Raw genomic sequence first — 20,749 nt, forward strand, 5'->3', positions numbered from 1 at the left:
AAATACTTTTTTTTTTTTTTGTGGCCTCTCCCGCTGCGGAGCACAGGCTTCAGACGCGCAGGCTCAGCGGCCACGGCTCACGGGCCCAGCCGCTCCGCGGCACGTGGGATCCTCCCGGACTGGGACACGAACCCGCGTCCCCTGCATCGGCAGGCGGACTCTCAACCACTGCGCCACCAGGGAAGCCCTGGAAATACTTTTGAAGGCTCCCTCCGGCCCCTCTTCCCAACTCCATAAATGCTTCAAAATATACTCAAAGATTATTTCAGCTCTGTGTCTGAGAAGAGAATGTAAAATTAACTAAAGTAAACTCTAAGATCCTTTTTTTAAAAAGCAGCTGCTTCCACATGGAAAACATTCGGGCAGAACATATTACGTGGTCCCAGTCTACAATCTTAAGCATTTCCCCTAGTGCAGTAATGTGTCATCAGTAAGGTTTCCTGGTGACAGAAAATGGATTCATTTTAATTGGGGACGATTTCACTTCAAATCCTATTTGAGGGAGCGAAAGGGTGTGGACATGGCCCAGGCCCTAGGCGTTCTAAAAGGGGACACTGATTCACTCAGGGAATATCCATTAACCAGGCAGCAGCAAAATCCTTCTGGGCTTAAGTGGAGTCCAGCTTGGCTGGGAACTGTAACATTCATTATACCCTTTGTTGATAAGATCCCCAATTAGTCACTCTGAAAAAGGGAGGCTAAAATAGGCCACTAACACAAAGAGCGAAGTTAAAGTTGTTGGATTCTGTGAGATTTGGAGCCATATGGGCTGTCACTGATTTCCTGTCTCAGCTGGTATCAAGGCAAGACAGCATCCCACAGAAGAACTGCCAACCTCCTTGGGGAGTTTCTGTATGAGGTTGGGGAACTAGTTGGCTGGCACTTTCAAGTGGAAGGAGAGCTAAGGAGGGACAGACCCACGTGGTGAACCACAGTTGCAGGGATTCTGAAACCACGCCGTGGGGCCTCGGAGCAAGACACAGCCTATGGCCTGAGAGTCTGCTTCATGGGCATGCAGGGGCCGAGTCTGGTGAACAGGGGACGTGTGTAAGGATCCAATCGTATTTCTGACTCCTCTAATGAAAAAAAACATCACACAGACACACATATCCAGTACATGCAGATATAGATATAGATATAAATACAGATCTGGAAAAATTCATGCCAGACTTCTGTGCCTCATTTTCATGCCTCTATATTAGGCAGGTCAGAAATTTTAGTTACACGTATTCAAATTTTTAAGACTCACATAATTAAGGCAGAAAAAGTATAGGATTCAACATATCGGCATGGCTCAGGAGAGGCAGCAGACCCGGGCCGGAAACTGCAAAGCCACTCCCCCGACCACCACTGACCTGGGGCCACTAAGTGTGGCTGTGTCTCTCACCGCCTGGGCTGTTTCTGATGCAAAGTCCAGGGCGCCTGCCACTGGCTTGGTTACCGTGCCAACAAGCCCCTTCCCAAGGCCAGATATGAAACCGCTGACACCCCCTTCTGTTTTCACACCTTCCACCGTTGAGGTTATAACACTGGTCAGTCCGCCAATGATACCTAGCAGAAAAGACAAGGGCTATTGTAAGCTGGCTAAGGATAAAAGCAGAAGCATTTGAAGACAAACCCCTCAATTCCATGCACCTGGCAAGGCAAACTTAGGGGCATAATGTCAGTCTCTTGATAGGCCACAGGCAGGCCAACTCAAGGTGGGGAGGCAGCAGACTTGCCCACTGAGTTTAGAGTCAGAGAATATAGATTACATATTGGTCATAAGTAAAGCGCGTTTCACTTTTAAAAGAATCAAAGGAAAGCTAAGGGGTTAACAGTGACTGCTTTTTAATTCCAGAGCTCCAATAGCATATGGGCAATCAGGAGAGGGTGCAGACGCAGGATTACATCGACAGACTAGCAAATAGGGCCCTTGGGGAAAGTTGGGATCCCATAAAACATAAAGTGGAGAGATGACTAAATATAAATCCTCAGTTTTCAAACAATACTGTGTGACTGGCAAACACCACCAAATGTCTGAAATGGGGTAAAGCTACTGCACACTTTGCTGAAACAGGTGCAGGCGATCAGAGTAAAGGGTGAAGCCTCGATGAAGGGCACCCCCAAAGCCGCCAAAGCCAGCAGGGACCCTCAACGCAGCCAGTCCGAAAGACCAACCTAAGTCAAAAAGAGATTCCAAACATTTTGAAAGTTGACAACAGTGGCCTTAAAGAGCCTCAAAAGTGGCCAGAAGTTGGCAGAGGCTGGAGAGGACACAGGCATCGCAGGGAAGAAGCATTTCCAGGATTTGTGCCAGGGACACTCACAGGGTGTTTACCCTCTGACAGTGGGGGTATGAGGCCTCTCTAGACGCTTCAGCTCTAGTGAGACAAATTGGTAAAGGAAATTCCTTGGGTGAGAAAGTACTAACAATCCACAACACTTCCTTTGCATCCTGGGTCCGTTCGTTCCAGTGGGGCAATGCGCGCCTTTCCCAAACTCTTGAACAAAGCTCATGACAGAGACAGAACATTACTAAACCTGGGTCCAGCAGGGCCCACGGGGAGAACGGAGCACGACGCCCAGTTTTTAAACCAAGCAGATTCAACTGCTTCCGGGTCTTGTTATCTTTTAAGGGTTTTTTTTTTTTCATCCTGAAGGAAGGATCTCACTCTAGGCTACTGCTTTCATATATCCCAGAGCTTAATGGGTCCTCCTTGGATGAGGCCAGTGGTTCTTGGTCTCAGAATGGCCGAACTGGCTCCTGGAGGTGTTGTACATATCATCTGAAGGATCCTTGGTTGGGAGGGATTTTACAACCTTGAGCCAATCACTCATTTTCTCGGCACACTGGTATGTCCATCTAAAAAGTGAGGACAGCCATGCTCTCTCTCTGCATCACAAGGATGCGGGACAGATAAAGACAAGTACACACAGCAGAGCACTTTATACTCCTTAAAAAAACACAAACCAACAGTCCTCTGAACTACAGTTACTAGAAAGAATGTTAAATCTTTAAACCCAAATGACTGCCCAACAATCAACTTTTAAAGTCCATAAACAGATCAATTTCAGCCAAATTTTACTTCTAGCTTGATGTCTCCTTGGGGGCTGCTCGCTTTCCAGTTGGGCAGGCTGAGGAAAAGCAGAGGTATTTTGATCCAATCCTCACCATTGGGAAACTTGATAAACAAAAACTAAGAAAGACATGATTCTTTATTATGTCTACTCCTTCTTTCTTCCTCCAAATGCAGACAATCAAGACTTGATTAACCTTGATATAACTTCTGATAGCTTCAGACTATTCCTAAGAATCTGGTACCAACAGTTCAGTTTACAACCATTACTAAGCATGAGCTCTACGCCAGGCATCACGTGAGGCTCTGCCCAAGTACAAACATGACTAGAGGTGGTCTTTATGCTCTCCTGGCCCTCGCAGCCCATCAGGAAAGCAAGACACACAGAGCTGGCTACATACACAACCCAGACTGCCTGTGTGCTCGAATCACCATCGATTCTAACTGCGGACAGTGGAGCTGGGCAAACGTCATCCGAGTTGGGACCTGCGGGTGGAGTAGGATTATGACAGGCAAGAAGGAAGTGAGGCAGAGAAGGGGAGGGCAGAAGACACATGAGTGATCAGGGACTTGGAGGCATGTCTGGGGAGCAGGACATGGCTCTGGGTGGCTGGGGGACAGTGGAGGGAAGAGCTGGCTGGCTTTACTTTCCCGGGGGCCTTCAACGCCATGCTGAGAAGTTGCTGATGCAGCAAAAGGCAAATGAGTCAGACTGAAACATTAAAAATCAGAATTCAAACACATTCAGAGACTAAACAGGCTCATGCCATCTCCTACATCTCTTGGGCACAAGGATTTACAATCCCTGCGAATGTGCATTCATACAAGACTCAAAAACGTCTGCGCCACAGACCTGGCAGCCAGTTTCACATTTTGCTTCCTCTGGAAGGAATAATCCGTAAGCAGAGGGCAAGTCTGGAAGCAGCAGTCCTATAGTCTAAAAAGGAGTTCCGATCTTTACACCTTAGGACACTTTGGGGACAGAAGCCAGAGAACAGGAAGGAACTGCAATGTGCACAACATTTAGAAAATGAATGAAGAGTTCTCACAGGCTGTAACATTTCAACCCAGGGAGGACAGAACAAGAGAGCTTGGAGGGCTTTCAGGCACACCCGGATACCAAGCTAGGGTTTCCTCTTGCAATTGTTTGGGCAAGAGGCACCTCCGAGGAACTGGGGCAGGAGAGCCACTCTTCTGCGGCCTGGTATCCCACGACTCACCGTGAGCCAGGCCGTGGATGCCAGCTACGAGGTGTTCCCCGCTCGTGGCCGCGTGGTACCTGATGTACTCCCGCTCCGACTGATGGCGATTGTCCATCGTCTTCCCCAAGCCATCTGACAACGTCCCCGCAAACTGGCATGAATACAAAACAGAAGGAAAAGACTTTTTACTCTTTTAATTATTTTAAGTAAATACCTGCCCTTGCTCTTAGCCAGGAGTCAGTAAATACTGAATGAGAGAGAGATTAATTGCTGAATTACATACACTGTGTGTCCCGGAAGAGTGGTTTTCAAGCACTGGCCACATAACGAACTGTGGGACACTTACACAGGTGGACACAAGGTTTGCAAACAACTACTGAAAGTCCATGATGACATTCACCTTTCACAGTCCTATTGCAAACTTACTGAAAAATTCAAGGTATAACAAGATGGCCTCGGGGAGGAGAGGTGAGCTTTGGGATTCTATAATGGTGAGGACAGAGGCTCTTTGCCTTAAGAATTAGTGGGATTCAAAATAGAAATGTGGCCAACTGTTGCTTCAGGATTTGGCATCCACATTTTGAGATGCCTTTTCTTTCACTTATTCAACAGCTACCAAGTGCCTAGGTGCCCAGCTCCATTTGTCAAAAGAAAAACAAAGTCTACGGAAAGGTTAACAGGTTAGGTTACCTTTCATACAAAGTGGCAGACTTGAACCCATGACTTCAAATGCAAAATCCTCCCCCAAGAATCAGAGAGAGATTTTATTTATCCTGGCATACTTCAACCAGAGAAGCTGTCTCATCCATCAAAGCTGGATAAAAAGGACATAAAACTCTGTTTTGTCACAAGACAATTTGAAAAGGTTTAAAGTGACAGTTAATAAACCACAGGGTACTTATCCTCATCATTCAGACATAAAAAGGGAAGGATATCAAATATGTAATTAACCTTCTCAAGAAGGATCTATCAAAACAAGTGGTTTAAGTGCCAATGACCCAGGACTAACCTTTTAGAAAACTCACAGGAATGTTATTTAGATACAAAGCTCAGAGGAAAGACTTGAGGCAAACAGCCTGCCGTGAGGACCCGGTACACCGGCAGCCTGGCCATCACAAGGCGATTTCATTCTGCTTTGGCAAGGAGGGGCACACAGATCTGCCCTGAAAGCCATCAGTCCTGAGGCTTCTGACACGAGAGACGAGGGAAGGTGAGTTCTGGGCACAGAAGAGAGACTTAGGGGAAGAAACAGCAGTTCCATGTAAAGCCACGGTTCCTGGAGCAAGACTTGGGAGCTCTCATTCCTTTCCCTCTGACCAAAAGCTTTTATGATCTTGGGCAGTGATCACGGACCTTTCCGGAGATGCAGTCCTTATCATTACTTGCTTTTTTGCCTAACCTTCCCTGTCACTCCCTGTTTAATTAGAGAAGTGAAGTTAATGGAAGGTGATTTTACACTTTCCTTTAGGATGGAGACACCATGGAATTCTGTATTAAGTGGGGGATCCCACTTGAGAGCCCCTGTGGGCCACGAGCTCAGGGGTCTGGCCAAACCAGATTCTAGTCTCAACCATTCCGGTGGCCACGTGACCCTGAGCCAGGTGCCTGACTGCAGCACCTCCCTCTTGGCATCTGGAGAATGGAGACAGTCCTGACACTGTCATGTGGCTAAAAGAATCAGTGACAGCGGCTCAGGGTATGGAATCTAGTTAGCATTCTTACTGTTATTATTAGTCGGCTACTAGTCCAAGGAGGAACATCCTGCACCATTTGAAGAAAGCCTTTCAAAGGTTTAGATTTATGGTCATTTGCACTAGGCTTTAATATAAAACAAAACAAAACAAAACAAAACCCCTCTCTTTCCAGCAGATAAACACCAGCCTCTAAAGTGAATTTTTGGAGTGGTACCATTTATAAAATTAGAGTGTTGGACTTGGTGGTTTCCAAAATCCTTTCCAGCTCTGACAGTTTGTGATCTATGATCCAAGTTAGAATGTCTTTATTAAGCACTTACTCTGGGCCCAGCACAGATTTAGGTACTGCTGAGGATACAAATGAATAGCAGCCTTGGACCTATTCTCAAAAATGACAGTCTCGTTAGGAAGATAACAATTCCATACATGAAACAGCTACAAGAAGAACCTGGAACACAAAGTGCACACGCACTTGGGAATCAAGTGAAGAGAGAAAAATGTGACCCTTGTTTTGGAAAGAGCTCCTGCTACGTTCTGGAATGATGTAGGCTGTCAGTGGTCCTCATTTAGGGTGTAGACAAAAATGCCTCTCCCTGATATCACAGAAAAGGTGAGAGGGCGGTTCAACTCTCACCTTCCTGGAGAAGACAGATCTCCCTGGAAGGGATATTAAATTAAGGTCCTGTTCACCTGGCAGCCGACCAGGAAGAAGTTAAAAACCTCGTAATACTTTTCCCCCCTAAGAGAATATGGGGGAATAATCCAGGTAAACTGTCCAGTACCAACCCCTTTCCTATAACTGACCACTGTCCATCAATAAAACAAGTTTAATATCCAAGGTCTATGAGGGCGCCTATAACGAAGCTTAACTGCCAGTTGATTCTGTTGCAGCAGCCCTGGAACCCCAGCACCAACCGGTCTTGGGTGTTCTCTGTAGGAACACACCACATTGACCTCAGGAGGACGGGATAAGATGACCTAAGAGATCACTCGTCCCCCTAAATGCTGGATTCTTCCATGTGCTTCTCAGGGGCCTCACCACTGCCGTGGAAAGGTGCCCACACCTACTCCGCTTACTCTAGGGATTCCATTTGAATTACCGCCTCTCTATCTATTAAAATATTACTGTGTAAGCCAACTGGGCTGGTCCTTTGTCACTTGTGAGTGGAAGTAAAGGGTACAAAGATACTGTATTAACAGGACATGACTACAAGAGTCTTCACCCCTAGAAATGTGACGTTGAGAACTCAGAAAACTTGTAATGATGTAGGAAATCCATGATCCGACCAAACTCGTACTGATGAGAGGTTAATAAGATTTTACAGGGAGAGACGTTTTATAGGAACTGAACCGAAGCCACAGCCAGGTGAAGGGTCAGAGGCCGGGCTTCCGGCCAGTCCACCGGGCTTCTGAGCACTGAAGCCAGGGCGCCACAAAGCGTGTGGCCTTCTCTCCCTGTGGGAGCACTTAGTCATCCTTAACTCCATCTCTCACTCCCCGCCTCAGTGGGGAAGAAAATCCCACCCCGTATCTTATTTCTCCCTCAAAGGGTGAGAACACCTGGGCTGTAGAGGGAGGTGAGTCCAGTAAGCACTCTTTATGGGTGCCCTCTGGAACTGGTCTTCCCTGAGGCTGGAAGTGTTGTTTCACGCATGTCCTTGACTTTGAAAATGATCATCTAAACAGAGCAGAGATTCCCATGAGAGCTACAAAATCATGTGGGAGTCGCTGGTGCAGGACATCCTTAACCACCCTCTCTAGTTCTGCCTCTGCATTTTAAAAAGAAAAGCCATATGCATTGAAAATCGAACTCAGGCTGAAACTTTTTCGTAGCAGATGCTCCAAATGGGAAATGAAGCCTGGGGGGCAGATACTCAAACAAAGGAAAACCAATCCCAGAGGCACTGGAGGGAAAGCTGAAAATCATCAGGATACAAGCAAGTCCAATCCAGCTCTGCACCCAGTCAAACAAGTAATCCGTCAAACATGTACGGAGCCCGACTGCGCCCCAGGCCTGTGACGGAGAAGCATAAGTCACACGTGGTTCCTGCCTCTCTCCTCCGAGAAGGCAGGTAAGTGGCATAAGGGAAAGACATTCACACATGAGTTCGAATTCTGACTGTGACATTTAATAGCTGCGAGATCATGGACAAGTAACTTCGCCTCTGTGAGCCTCTGTTTCCCCATCTTCAAACGGGAATAAGAACAGCCATCTACAAGGATGCCATAAGGATTAGATAAAATATGCAAAGCACTTAGCACAGAGCCTAATACACGAAGCACTCAAGAAAAACAGTATTGAGTTATCCAAACTTCAATTTCTTCTTATGCAAAATGGGTACAATTGGATTCTGCAGGGTTGTTGTGAGGATTAAATCAGACAGTGAGCACATAAAGCATCTGGCAGGGCTTCCCTGGTGGCGCAGTGGTTGAGAGTCCACCTGCCGATGCAGGGGACGCGGGTTCGTGCCCCGGTCCGGGAAGATCCCACGTGCCGCGGAGCGGCTGGGCCCGTGAGCCGTGGCCGCTGAGCCTGTGCGTCCGGAGCCTGTGCTCCGCAACGGGAGAGGCCACAACAGTGAGAGGCCTGCGTACCACACAAAAAAAAGAAAAAAAAAAGCATCTGGCAGGAGTGTCCCCGGTAGGGCGGAAGCTGTCAGGGAGGGAAGCACCAGAGCAGACAGCACGAGCTAGCAACTGGAGGCTGATCTGTAGATAACTCGTAACTCCACTAAGTGCAAGCTACACCTCAACACCAGAAGGAGCATTTACAGGGACTTAGGTCAATATAGCTCACTTGGTAGCCATTTCAAGTCCACAAAACACTTAAGGCTGCAAGTGAATACTGTCCTAGCTAAAATGAAAGGTTCTGAAGGAACAGGGTGTCCTTCAGAAAACCTGCTATTACCCTTGCAAAAACAACAGTGATTTCCCCCCTTCTTTCACTGAAGGACGCTTTAGCACATGCCACACTTGTGAACTCTGCCCACAGCCAGAAGTCATTAATTTCTATAAAGCCATATTTTCAGCAAGCGGGTAAAAATCCCAGACGTACTTCAAGATGCCCGTTCTACTGCGTAGCTGACACACATTACGTGTCAATACCCTACCTTCCAAAAATAACCCCACTGTCTACAGAAATGGAGCCACTACAAATTAGCCTGGGTTTGGGGCCGGGCTCAGAACAGCTGATTTTATAAAACTGAAATTCAAGTAGATGCTGGAATGATGCAAGAGGAAAAATTTACACTGTGTCCCTCTGTTTCGTCCTATCAGTTTTCCTGACCCTTTTAGGAGATTCAGCAAGCATGGGATGCCAAAGCTTTTTGGCCAGTGTAACAGAAGCCTGGGCTTGAATTTCTCCCCCTGCTCTGGGGTTCTTCTTTCACAGTTATTTACCTAATGGAAATTTCCTCTTCAGTATCCTTGCTCCACTGAGTTACTGCTGATGACAGCATCTTCCTCGTCACCAGGGCCGATGTGACCCACACAGAACAGGAAAAGGTAGAGAAGTATTAAGAGTTTATATGTGAGGGAGAGTCCTTCCAGCGTAAGGCTGTACGGCTGCAGGCCTCAGAGCCGCCATGGCCTGCAACAAGCTATGCTAGAACGTGGAAACCCTGAACCCCAGCTATACGGTGCCAGAAGGAAGGGTGCCGTGAACGCTGGGGGTGCTGCCATGGCACAGTCAAACGGCAGGGGCAAAGGAGTCAAGTCCTTACTGTGCATGCTGTGCAAGCTGGTGAAAGGTGCTTAACTTCCTGGAACCTCAGTTTGGTTCTTAAAAAAAAAAAAAAAACAGTCTAAAGGGCTGCTTTGAAGGGTTAAGGAGATAACGCAAAATGCCTGGCACACAGGAGGTCATCAATTTTTACAAGTTTCTTACAAGCAGTCTGGAGGCTTAAACTGCAGAGTTGTTTTTGACTCTGCCAGAATACGAATAGGAAAACCTCCTTTAAGTCATGTAAGACCTAAGTCGCTTCAAAACTAAGGTCTTCACCACTTCACTCATATTGCTGAAACACCACAGTTAAAACTGATTCTCAGAGTATGAGTTTTGCCTTAACATTGAAAAACCCTTTTGTGATACTTGTGAACAGGGCAGAGTTAAAGGAGAATGTGATCCAACAAGCAGTGGGTATCTGTCACCAACACAAGGCAAACCAAACAGCTAGTCCTCACTCGGCCAAATGGTGGAGGGGGCAGGCTGGGACTGGGGACCGGCATTTAAAAAAAAAAAGGCATGGAACAAGTTGAGGCTTGGCAAGAAAGAGGCATTTCTGGACCCCAGATCTCTATCCACGAGATGTGGGGCAGGTTTGTCATTTTTCAGTTCTACTTGGTTATGATTACGTATAGCCCTTAAGGCAAAAAGAGAAAGGGGAAGGAATCCAGAAAAGAGACCCTGAATAAGAATAATAAAGACATTTTAAAGCTAGGAATGGCATTCTGTTCCAGCTAACATGCCTAAACCAATGACCTTGGGGTTTTTATTGGGGGGGTGGGGAGTGGGGAGCAGAGAGCTCTGGAGATCTAAAAGCCCTCCTACCCTAAGACATACACCATGTTGCTATTTCATGGGTAAACACTTATCAGGCAACAGACACTCCTTTTCAGTTAAGAAACAAAGTTATCCAAAACCACCCAGAATTATCTCAGCACACAAGGTCTGAACATAAAAGCAACAAAGTCAGACCTCAAGACTGGCCTGGTTCTTAACTAGCCCAAGACACACGCCTGCTGAATTGGCAAGTCTCTCTTGCTCTTCCTGACCCAGTTGTGAACTCAGATGTTGTTTCAGATTAATCTAGAAGCTCAGAGTGGATTGAAGCACTCTCATAATAGGATTTTGCTTTTCCTTTAAAAAGGAGTGGTAGAGTTTGCTAGAAGGCTACAGCACAGAAATAAACAGAATACACACGGGTAGCATCAGGAAGACGGATTTTCGACAACAGACAAGTATCATGTCTGTCAAGCCCAATTTTCCCTTTTTTTCTACATCAATTATAAAGGATCACGTGGGCAAGACGCATCTCTAAACCCAGCTGTGGATGGGATGGTGTCCCAGCTTTAGCTCTGTATCAGCCAGGCCTCGTCGTAGGCCTCCCCCAAGAAGGGGTAGGGGATCGTGCCGAGGAGCCAGGCACCCACTTATCTACCGCTGAAAACCCCTTGAAGCACCAACGGAGGGAAGCCAGAGGTGGGTTTCCCTACAATTAGTGCTAGTCAAGGGGAATAACCTTCCCCTTGAGGCCTCCACCTGCCACGCCAACAAGGTTTTCAATACGCATAAATGGCCCGCACCTCAGTACTGAACCGAGAGACAGACTGAGATGTGGGAAAAAAAATCTCTCCGAGGTGGTCACACCATAAAGCCTGATTTGGCAGATAAATTATTTCAACACTAGGAAAGCACGCGGGCTTTGGGTGGCAAGGATCCGAACTCTGTCACTGATCCCAGCTCTGTGACTAGTGTCAGCCGGATGAACACGAGCAAAACACACACTCTCCTTAGGGATCAGTGTCTTCATCTGTCAGACAGGGAGGATGCTATCCACGGAGCTGCTGGGTTAATCCAAAGAGACCTTACTTTTAAAAGTACTTGGGGAAAAAAAAACACAAAGCAATGTGTAAATGCCAAGGGCTATTACTGTAAATCTTATTCTTTCTTCTAATGCGTGCTCCGCTCCCCGTTCCTCCCCAACTGAACCCTGCATGTCTCATCCTGTAATATGGGAGTCACCTTATATCCATTCTGGAACAAAGGAAAGCATAAAGAAGTCAATTATAAATAGACTAGACTCTCAAAATGCAGAAATTCAGAAACAGAACATTTCACAACAGAAAAGAAGCTCGCGCTTATCTCATTCCCAGTCACAAGGACTTCATCCTTGTAATGTACTTTGTATTTCAAATGAATAGATATATTCTCCTTAATACCAAAAGCTTGGGAAGAAAGGAGAAGGGTGACATCACAGAGGAAGGACAATCACAGATGCTAGGCACCAGTATGAGCTGAGCTTCTGACTGAAAAAGTCAGGTGTGTTTCAAGGGTTTGAATATCATGATGAGATTTTTTTTTTAGAAAGAAATCTGTACCCAACCGGTTTCTTCAAATGAGTGAAGTTTTAAGCGAGTTTGAGCACAGTAGGGAAAGGAGAGCTTCCAACTGTGAAGACCACAGCGTAACTGTAAACACAGGCCAATGATGTTTACTGCACGTCAGGCATTGTCCTAAGGATTTGGCATCTACAAAATCATTTATTAGTTTAATCCTCACAACAACCCTCTGAAGTGGACTCTATGATTATCCAGTCGTACAGAGGAAACTGGAAAGGCCATGGTGGGGGATGAGTGAAATAGGATAGGGAAACTAAGAGGTGTAGGCTTCCAATTACAAAATAAATGAGTCACGGGAATAAAATGTACAGCTTGCGGAATATAGTCAATGATAATGTAACATCTTTGTGTGGTGACAGATGATAACTAGACTTGAATGTGAGCGTTTTGAAATACACAGGAATATCAAATCCCTATGTTGTGTACCGGGAACTGCAAGTCAGTTGCACTTCAACAAACAAACTTATAGGAAAAGAGATCGGACTTGTGGTTAGCAGAGGCAGAGGTGGGGAGAGGAGGAAGTGGACAAAGGTGGTAAAAAGGTACAAGCTTGTAGTTATAAAACACATTAAGTGCGAGCGATGTAATAATGTACAACATGATTTAATATGTTTAGCACGGTTGTGTGTTATCTATGAAAGTTGAGAGTAAATCCTAAGAGTTCTCATCACAAGGAAAAAACATTTTTCCTTTCTTTTCTTCTGTATCTCTATGAGATGATGGATGTTCACTAAATTTACTTGGTAACTATTTCATGATGTATGTACTATTTAAGTCAAATCATTATCCTGTACACCTTAAATGTTTACAGTGCTGTATGTCAATTATATCCCAATAAAACTAGAAGGAAAAAAAAAAAAAGAAACTGGAAAGACCATGATCATCTCCAACAATAGCCTGCTAAGCCACTAAGTATCCACATATATTTGATACTGGATAATCTATGGAGAGAACCCAAATGTGATGTTTGTTATTGTCTCCAAGGAAAATTTCTTACTGAATGCCAGTGAAAATCTTATAGAGACACCAGGTAGACATCTTTCCTTTCCCAAGCAGTGGTGGTGACAAAGGAAGGAAGCTGACAGTAGTGTAAAAGTTTCCAAAACATTATTGCAAATCCCTGGATAAGAAAGAGGGTCAGGCTCCAGTCCCCTTTCCTGATCAGTACCCCGACTCAGACACCCAACCCCTTTCCATCACCCACACTCTGCCCTAGGCCATGCGGCCTAAAATCCATCTCCCCCTCTCCCCAAAGCTCTCACCCTCACATATGAAACAGGCCCCAGAGAGAGAGGAGGTTCGGTAGATGCCCACCGCGTGGACCACATTACACCACGTCAGGTCACCGTGCTCGCGCACCACTTGCAGCTGGGGAGAAAGACGGAAGCCACGCTGGGTGGGGACTGGGACCAGTGACTGCAAGAGTCCCTGCCTGTGAAGAGGCCTGCTTTTCCTCCCCGCTTCTCACAGAAGGATCTGCAGCACCAAAGCTGAGAGATTTACTCCGTCAGAGCTGATGTGGTCAAGCAAATCTAGCTGCAGAGAGGCTGTTGCTCTGGCCTGGGCTGCTATGTGTGTCAGTAACTGACATGTGGAGACACACACACAAGGGGGTGGGCGATGGGGGAGGGAAAGCTACGAGGGCTGCGGGGAGAGAATCAGCAAAGCCCAAGTGTGTTCCTAGGGTGGTTAAGAAGGGCTCCTCGGGCTCAGGCTTCACTCCCCTCCTGTCCATCTCTGCTGCTGCGCGGCTCCCCCCCAAGCCCACCTCCCCCAGTCTGAGAGGAATACAGTGTTCACAGCGGACACCAAGGTGCCGTTTCTTCCTGCTAACTGCACTGCACGGGGGTGGATGGGATGGAGCTAGAGATACAAGGGCCAACCCTTCACGTGCCAGGGAGGTTGTTCAGCAGCAAGTGTGATGGACGCGAGAGGGAGAAGACAGCAGGCGGGGAACTGGGCTTCAGCACCTGGGAGAACAAGGGAAGGCGAGCCTCTCCTGGGGGTGTGGGGGTGTGAATGGAGGCAGCTCAGCACCAAGGTAGTTGAGGCCTAGCTCATTTCTCCTGAGACCTGGCTCGATCCCAGGCTCAAAGAAAGGCCACAGGAAGGTTCTTTTAAACACAGACTCAAAGGTTCCCACCCTTCAGAAGGACTAAAATTTAAAAACTACAGTTCGGCTCCTCAGAAGCCTCTGGTATTTGCCTGGGATGCCCCCTGGATTCCCTAGTGGGCTTTTTAGTAGGCGTTCCTAACTTTAATATCCTTCAATCCCACCAAAGATGGCCTGGGAGAGAACATTCAGAATTCACACCCATCTACTTCCTGCAGATCTGGTGTTTTAAAATCCTGCTGAGGGCTTCCCTGGTGGCGCAGTGGTTGAGAGTCCGCCTGCCGATGCAGGGGATACAGGTTTGTGCCCTGGTCCGGGAGGATCCCACATGCCACAGAGCGGCTGGGCCCGTGGGCCATGGCCGCTGGGCCTGCGCGTCCGGAGCCTGTGCTCCGCAGCGGGAGAGGCCACAGCGGTGAGAGGCCCACGTACTGAAAAAAAAAAAAAAAAAAAAAAAAAAAAAAAAAATCCTGCTGAATTAGGCATTCCCAGGTTAACAGATTTCAGGTCTAAAAAACAAGTCCTGGAATGAGGAAGAAAACACAATCCACTTAACTCAAAAGCTGCCCTTTCAAAGGTGACTTAATGGACCTATTCTGATGTCTTGCGTTTCTTTTAAAATAAAACCTTCAATTACTAGAAAGATAGAAAAATAGGGGCTCTGGTTCACTGTACTTTCAACCTAGAAGAAAGCTAATTAACCCTTGTTTGTAAAGAAGACTCACCCATTTTCTTGCCGAAATAGAACTGATTCTTCAGGATCAAGTTTCCTTAAGGATCTTATATAATTTCAGGAGTTAAGGCTGATATAGTCTCTACCCCCCACACACACATTCCCATCCATTGACCATCCTTCCCCACGATTCTTCTCTTTAAGCATCAGGCTCTGATCTGTACTGAAATGTAAGTCCCTCTGTAAAATTCTTGCTGTTATATACCCCTCCCTCACTGCACATGAAAAGCTCAGAACATAAGTTCTGCAGGGGAATGCACATAAGGGGAAATCAACGCACTGGGGCCTTGAAAGTAGAAGGATGAAGAAATATAAATCCTCTCCAGAGAAAAATCATATCAGGCAGAGCCTCTAAAACATTTCTTACACAGCACCCAGCATTCAATAAAAACTACCAGACATGGAAGTCAAACAAAAGGACTGAAAACTAAGAAAAAAAAACCCAGACAAGATCACTCACTAGGGATCTGGGCATCAGAGTCATTAGACACAGAGTTTAAAATAGAATGAGAGTAATGTTCAAAAAAATTTATAGAAAGATGGAGAATTTTAGCAGATAACTCAAATTAAGATGTTAATAGACTGATGAAACCAGGAGAGTAGACAGAGTACCAAAAAGGATTAATCAGTGAGCTAGAGAGTAAGTCAGCAGAAAATATCCGGATCAAAGCACGAAGAAAAACAAGAGCATAAGAGATGCACGGGACATGGTTTTAAAAGTCCAACTTCCATTTAATTGGAGTCACAGGAGGAAAGAGTGAGAAAGCGGCAGAAGTGCTATCTGAAGTGACACAAGCCAAAAATTTCCCCAAATCTCTACAAATTAAAGACGTTAGACAAATCCTAAACAGGAGAAACACATCTAGGCACGTCATCATTAAAAACCGAAGACAAAGAGTCACAGGATAAAAGACATATCACCTTCCGAAGAGCAGCAATAATACTGGCAGCTGTTCCAGCAGAAATAACGGAGCATCGTGGAACGGTTATCATTCAGGGGCTGAAAGACATTTGCCAATCCTGAATTCTAAATTCAGTAAAAACGTCTTTCAAAGAGATAGGTGAAATAAAGATGTTTCCAGGGGGGGAAACAAAGCATTAATGGAGGTAAAGTGTTATAAGGACCTTGTACTGTCTGAGAAAAAAAAATAAAAGGCACAAAGATGGGACAAATAAATATTCTGTGACTCAGTAACTCTGCTTCTCAGTATATATGGAGAGACTCTGCACATGTGCTCCAGGAAACATGAACAAGAATGTGAACAGCAACCTTGTTCATAATAGCAAAACACTGGAACAGTCCAAATGTCTTAACAGTAAAGTCAATAAATTTTGACACATCCATACAATGGAATACTATCTAGCCATGAAAATGAACGCACTACAGACACACATATCAGCATGGATGGATCTCCAAAACATAACATCGAGTTAAAAAAGAAAGGTCACAAGAGGATATATTTAGTTTGATTTTGTATGTAAGTTCAAAACAGGCAAAGCTGTTTGGTGACACATACAAATATGGTAAAACTATACAGAAAAGACGTGATTAACACAAAATTTGGGACAGAGGTAATTACCTCAGGGTGTGAAGTGAAGGAAGGAAACGTGACCAGGGAGGCTTCAAAAGTACTAATATGTTCTATTCTATTAATATAATATATTCTAGTTTAAGCTGAACAGTAAGTCCTGGTATTCATTTGATAGTTCTTTAAAGTATACATATACTATATGATACTCTATGCATGACTCTTCCATAATTAAAATAAAATTTTAAGGAACTTGCTTTCTAAACATGCCACCAAAGGCAGAATTCACTGTTCAAAATAAAAATTAACGTCTTTAAAATTATGCCTATATTTGAAATATCACCATATTCAAAGACATCGAAACCAGAATGTTTTCTAAATTTTGCCACTCAGGCAGGAAAAGTGAAAAAACAGAAAGAAACCACCTAAGGGAAAAAAATTAAGGTAATTTGGACAGCTATTTATTAGAATCTTATAGAAAACTTCTCATTGTAATGATGGAGACAAAAGCAGACTGTACAAAGGTCCTTTCTCCATTCAGCACCTTCCTTCCTCCACTAAAAGCAAGGAAAATCTTAGAAATGAACCCCTCAGTGAAAGAACAAGAAACCGACTAAAAAGAGGTGGAGAGAAATGAGGGTTCGCATATTAACATAATTGAGTCCACCACACGGACTTGAAACTCTTCTTCTCTTCAAACATGTGCTACAAGTTAACATCATACGACTTTAGTTTCACTTCTTAGTTTAGAGCTGAACTGTCCAATAAGGCGACCACATGCCACAGGAGGCCACTGAGCACTTAAAATGTGATCAGTACGAGTTATGATATGGTGTGTGTATGAAATACAGACTGGAATTCAAAGACTTAAGATGAAAAAAAGAATGTAAAACATCTCAACTATTTTTACATATTGATTACAAGTTGAATTGATAATATTTTGGATATAACGGGCTAAATAAAAATATTAAAAATAATTGCATCTGTTTCTTTCTACTTTTTTAATGGGACTTCTAGAACAGTTTAAATTACAAGTGTGGCTCACATTATATTTCAATTGTCGAGAGTGCTGGTTTAGAGGTCTGACTCTAAAAGAAAATGTTTACGGACACAGCTTATGAAATTAAAATTAAACTCAAAAGATACCCAAATCTTAAATTTCAATCCTTTCCTAGATAATCAATAATATATTGCAAATAGCTGCTATTCATGTGAGCAGAAAATAATAGATGAAAGGCATTGGTCTGGATTTAGGAAGAAAGGCCTTTGTTACCCAAGATATGAAATATCTAGTAGGAAGGTGGGTAGAAAGTTAACTACGGGGACGCACCCCCATCAGTTACTAGTCTTATCGTTCCCCTGCCCAGCAGGAATGGCCCCAAGTCTATGACTGTTCAACTTCAGGTCAGCCGCCACGGATGCCTCCGCAGCCTTTGAATGGCCTCTCTCTGCATACAAGCCTGCAGGGTTACCACTGCTGTACTCCTTCTCAGTGTAGCTTTATTAGTATGGGTATCCGACGGTCATGTAAACATGCTGTATCTGTTTTTCTCACAAGGCTACATGGGCTGCAGCATGCTGAAAGGCTTGGAGTGCACGCTCCAATGACAGGGAGCCAGGGAGCTTTGGTCATCTTCATACCATACCACCAGACAGTGCCTGGAATGCTGTTAGAGCAAAATAAAGATTTGCTTTGCATTCTTTTTCAACTCACTAGCACCTAACCCCAGTCCCACTTCACAGAAATGATAGATTCTACTTCACTAAGGGAAAAAAAAACCTCTTTCCTTACCGCCCCCCCACACCACCTTAAATTGAATAAGTGAGCTATTTCCTAAACCTAGACCCTTCCTCTGTGCTCTTGTAAGACCCTGTCTTGGATATCGCTCAATCAATCCTTTTTTCTCTTGTATCTTCAGTCTTTCTGGCTTCTTCTCAGAATGACAGATAAAATTGAATCTACTCAATCTTAAAAATGCCTTCCTTTAACTTTCCCTTCCACTCAAGTTATTATTCACCCATTTTCTTCCCTCTGTGCCCATACCTCTTAAAAGATACGGCATCACTGTCTCTCTATGAAATGAAGGTTCTGAAGGCATGTTCCTATAGCAAATAACACAAATCAGGGATCAAAACATATAACGGTGTCCCCTCAATACCCATAAGTCTGGGCATAACTGGAAACAAAGGGGAGCATGTTTAGTAGCAGTTAATGCCTGATTTCTTAGCACCTCTCCCAGACAAGTGGGAGCCCAGGCGTGTTCCTGGGCTGCAGGTGTAACACAAGCTTAAGGGTGTATCCAAGAGGCAGCATCCAGGGAAGAAAAGAAAAACCACCTAGGGTCCAAGGCAAAAGGTGGGAAACAAGGCAGAAAGAACTCCCTGAAATGTATGGAACCCCTACCATGTCTTCTCAGAGGGTGCCTGTGGCTTTGCTGATGGATAGGAATGGGGCCTCTCAGAGGATCTTGAACCTCTAATCCTAACCCTTAACAACTGCTGTAAAGTCTGTAAGGGTCAGAGACGCAGGAAAACAGGACATCATTGCCTTGGATGTTTCTTAATCTTCAGATAAGTGCCTCATCTTCCTATGTTACCAAAAGAAGAATGCCAAATGGACTTTAAATGAACCTCAGAACTTCATGGAACAAGATGAGAAAACAAAATTGGGAGATTGTTTCCCCTCCCCCCCCAAAAAAAACAAAACAAAAACCTCACTCTAGGAACCCACTGAAACAAGCCCTTTAAGCTCAAAGGGGAGAGACGCTTGCTGAAGGCACGCCACTCAAGTCCTGACTGTCTGGTCCACCTCTGTTTCCCCGAGGCGAGGGACAGGGCAAGGCACAGGGTATGGGTGCGTACACAACAGTGCAACTAGGGAATGGACAGGTGCTGGTCTCCCTAGTGAACCTGGAATGAACCCACAGGAGCTTTGGGAATAAATGACCAAAAAGACTGCTCACTGGTTTGACTTGAAAGTCCATATTTTCAAAAACGTGTTCCTTTTCATCTCTTCAGCTACGTGTGCTATAATCACTTTCCTTATGTTGAGGGGTATCTGGTTTAAAACTTTGCTGAGAAGTTTTCATCCGTTCTATCTACTGAGTGCCAGAGGATATCGAGGAGACTGGGAGGTTCTGGCCAGGTATTTTCTTTAAGGCACTGTAGCGCGTTCACATTGCTATACGTGTGCGCACAATTCACAGAGTCTATGTTTACAGCAGTCACAAGTGAGGCTGAAACATGTAAAGGAAACCAGAGAAGTTCTGGAGTCACACATTTGGGTAAATTTTGGCTTCACTTATTGGCTGTGTGATCTTCAGCGACCTCTCAGTGTCCCTTCTGTAAACTGAGATAATGCCTAACTCCCAGGGTCCGTCCGTTCCTTCCGCCTTTCATTTCTTCCCTCCTATCAACAAAAAACCTACTTTGCATCAACTATGTGCCAGGCACTGTTCTAAGTGCCGGGGATGCAGCAGTGAAGAAAACAGACAAAGCTTGTGGCCCTCTTGGGGTTTATATTCTAGCTGCACAGACAATAAACAATATAAATATACAGAATGAAAGCAGTAATAAATGTTAAGTGAAAAATTAAGCAGGGAGGGAGGATAAGAGGTAGTGATAGAGGGGGCTGCAATTTTAGATCGGGGAGGGGCGCCAGGAAGTCTCACTGACAAAGTGACATTTGGATAAAGAAGATGCAGGTGAAAACCATGGGGTTACAGAACATTCTAGGCAGAGAGAATTGCTGGTACAGAGACCCTGAGGCAGAAGTTCTGAAGGACAGCTGAGCAACAGCAGCAGGCCAGTTCGATGGAGCCAAGTGGGGTGGGGAATGACAAGTGGGTAAAATGCAAGGTTAGGAAAGTACAGGGGGAGGCAGGCCACGTGTCCATTATAAATCACTGCACAGACTTTAATCATCTCTGCAGAGTGAAAGGGGAAGCCACTGGAGGGGGCTGAGTGGAGGAAGGGCCCGGTCTGAGTTCTGTCTGCTGTACTGAGAGCCGCAGTGAGAAGCGGGGAAGGAAGGGTGGACACAGAACCTGCTACAATAGACAGGGCAGGGCTGAGCGCTGGGATGGATGGCGTGGAAGCAGCGGGTGGGAGGGGAAGGTCCACGGGCGGCACAGCTGACGGATGTGCTGAGTCAAGGATGACTCCAAGGTATGTGAGCAACTGGCAGAAAGGAGAATGGAGAAGAAAGGTTAAAATGGTATAAAGTGCCTAGCACTGTTGTCGGGCTCACGGGAAATGACCACATGTTAATTCTTTACATGTAAAACTTTCAGTGCTGAC

At 45.3% G+C, this 20,749-nt stretch overlaps 1 protein-coding gene across 8 annotated transcripts in view; it reads right to left on the reverse strand.

Annotated features, from left to right (window-relative positions):
- Window positions 1–20,749, reverse strand: part of VPS13D (vacuolar protein sorting 13 homolog D) — a 246,311-nt gene that overhangs the window by 48,381 nt on the left and 177,181 nt on the right. For all 8 annotated transcript variants that reach the window (XM_059045745.2, XM_059045813.2, XM_059045803.2 and 5 more), the window contains 2 exons: window positions 4,280–4,412; window positions 1,356–1,551 (listed from right to left, as the gene is read on the reverse strand). In XM_059045745.2, the coding sequence (XP_058901728.2) occupies window positions 1,356–1,551; window positions 4,280–4,412 (329 nt within the window). The remainder of the gene's footprint in view (window positions 1–1,355; window positions 1,552–4,279; window positions 4,413–20,749) is intronic.

Source organism: Kogia breviceps, chromosome 1 (assembly GCF_026419965.1).
Source record: "Kogia breviceps isolate mKogBre1 chromosome 1, mKogBre1 haplotype 1, whole genome shotgun sequence".
NCBI lineage: Eukaryota > Metazoa > Chordata > Mammalia > Artiodactyla > Physeteridae > Kogia > Kogia breviceps.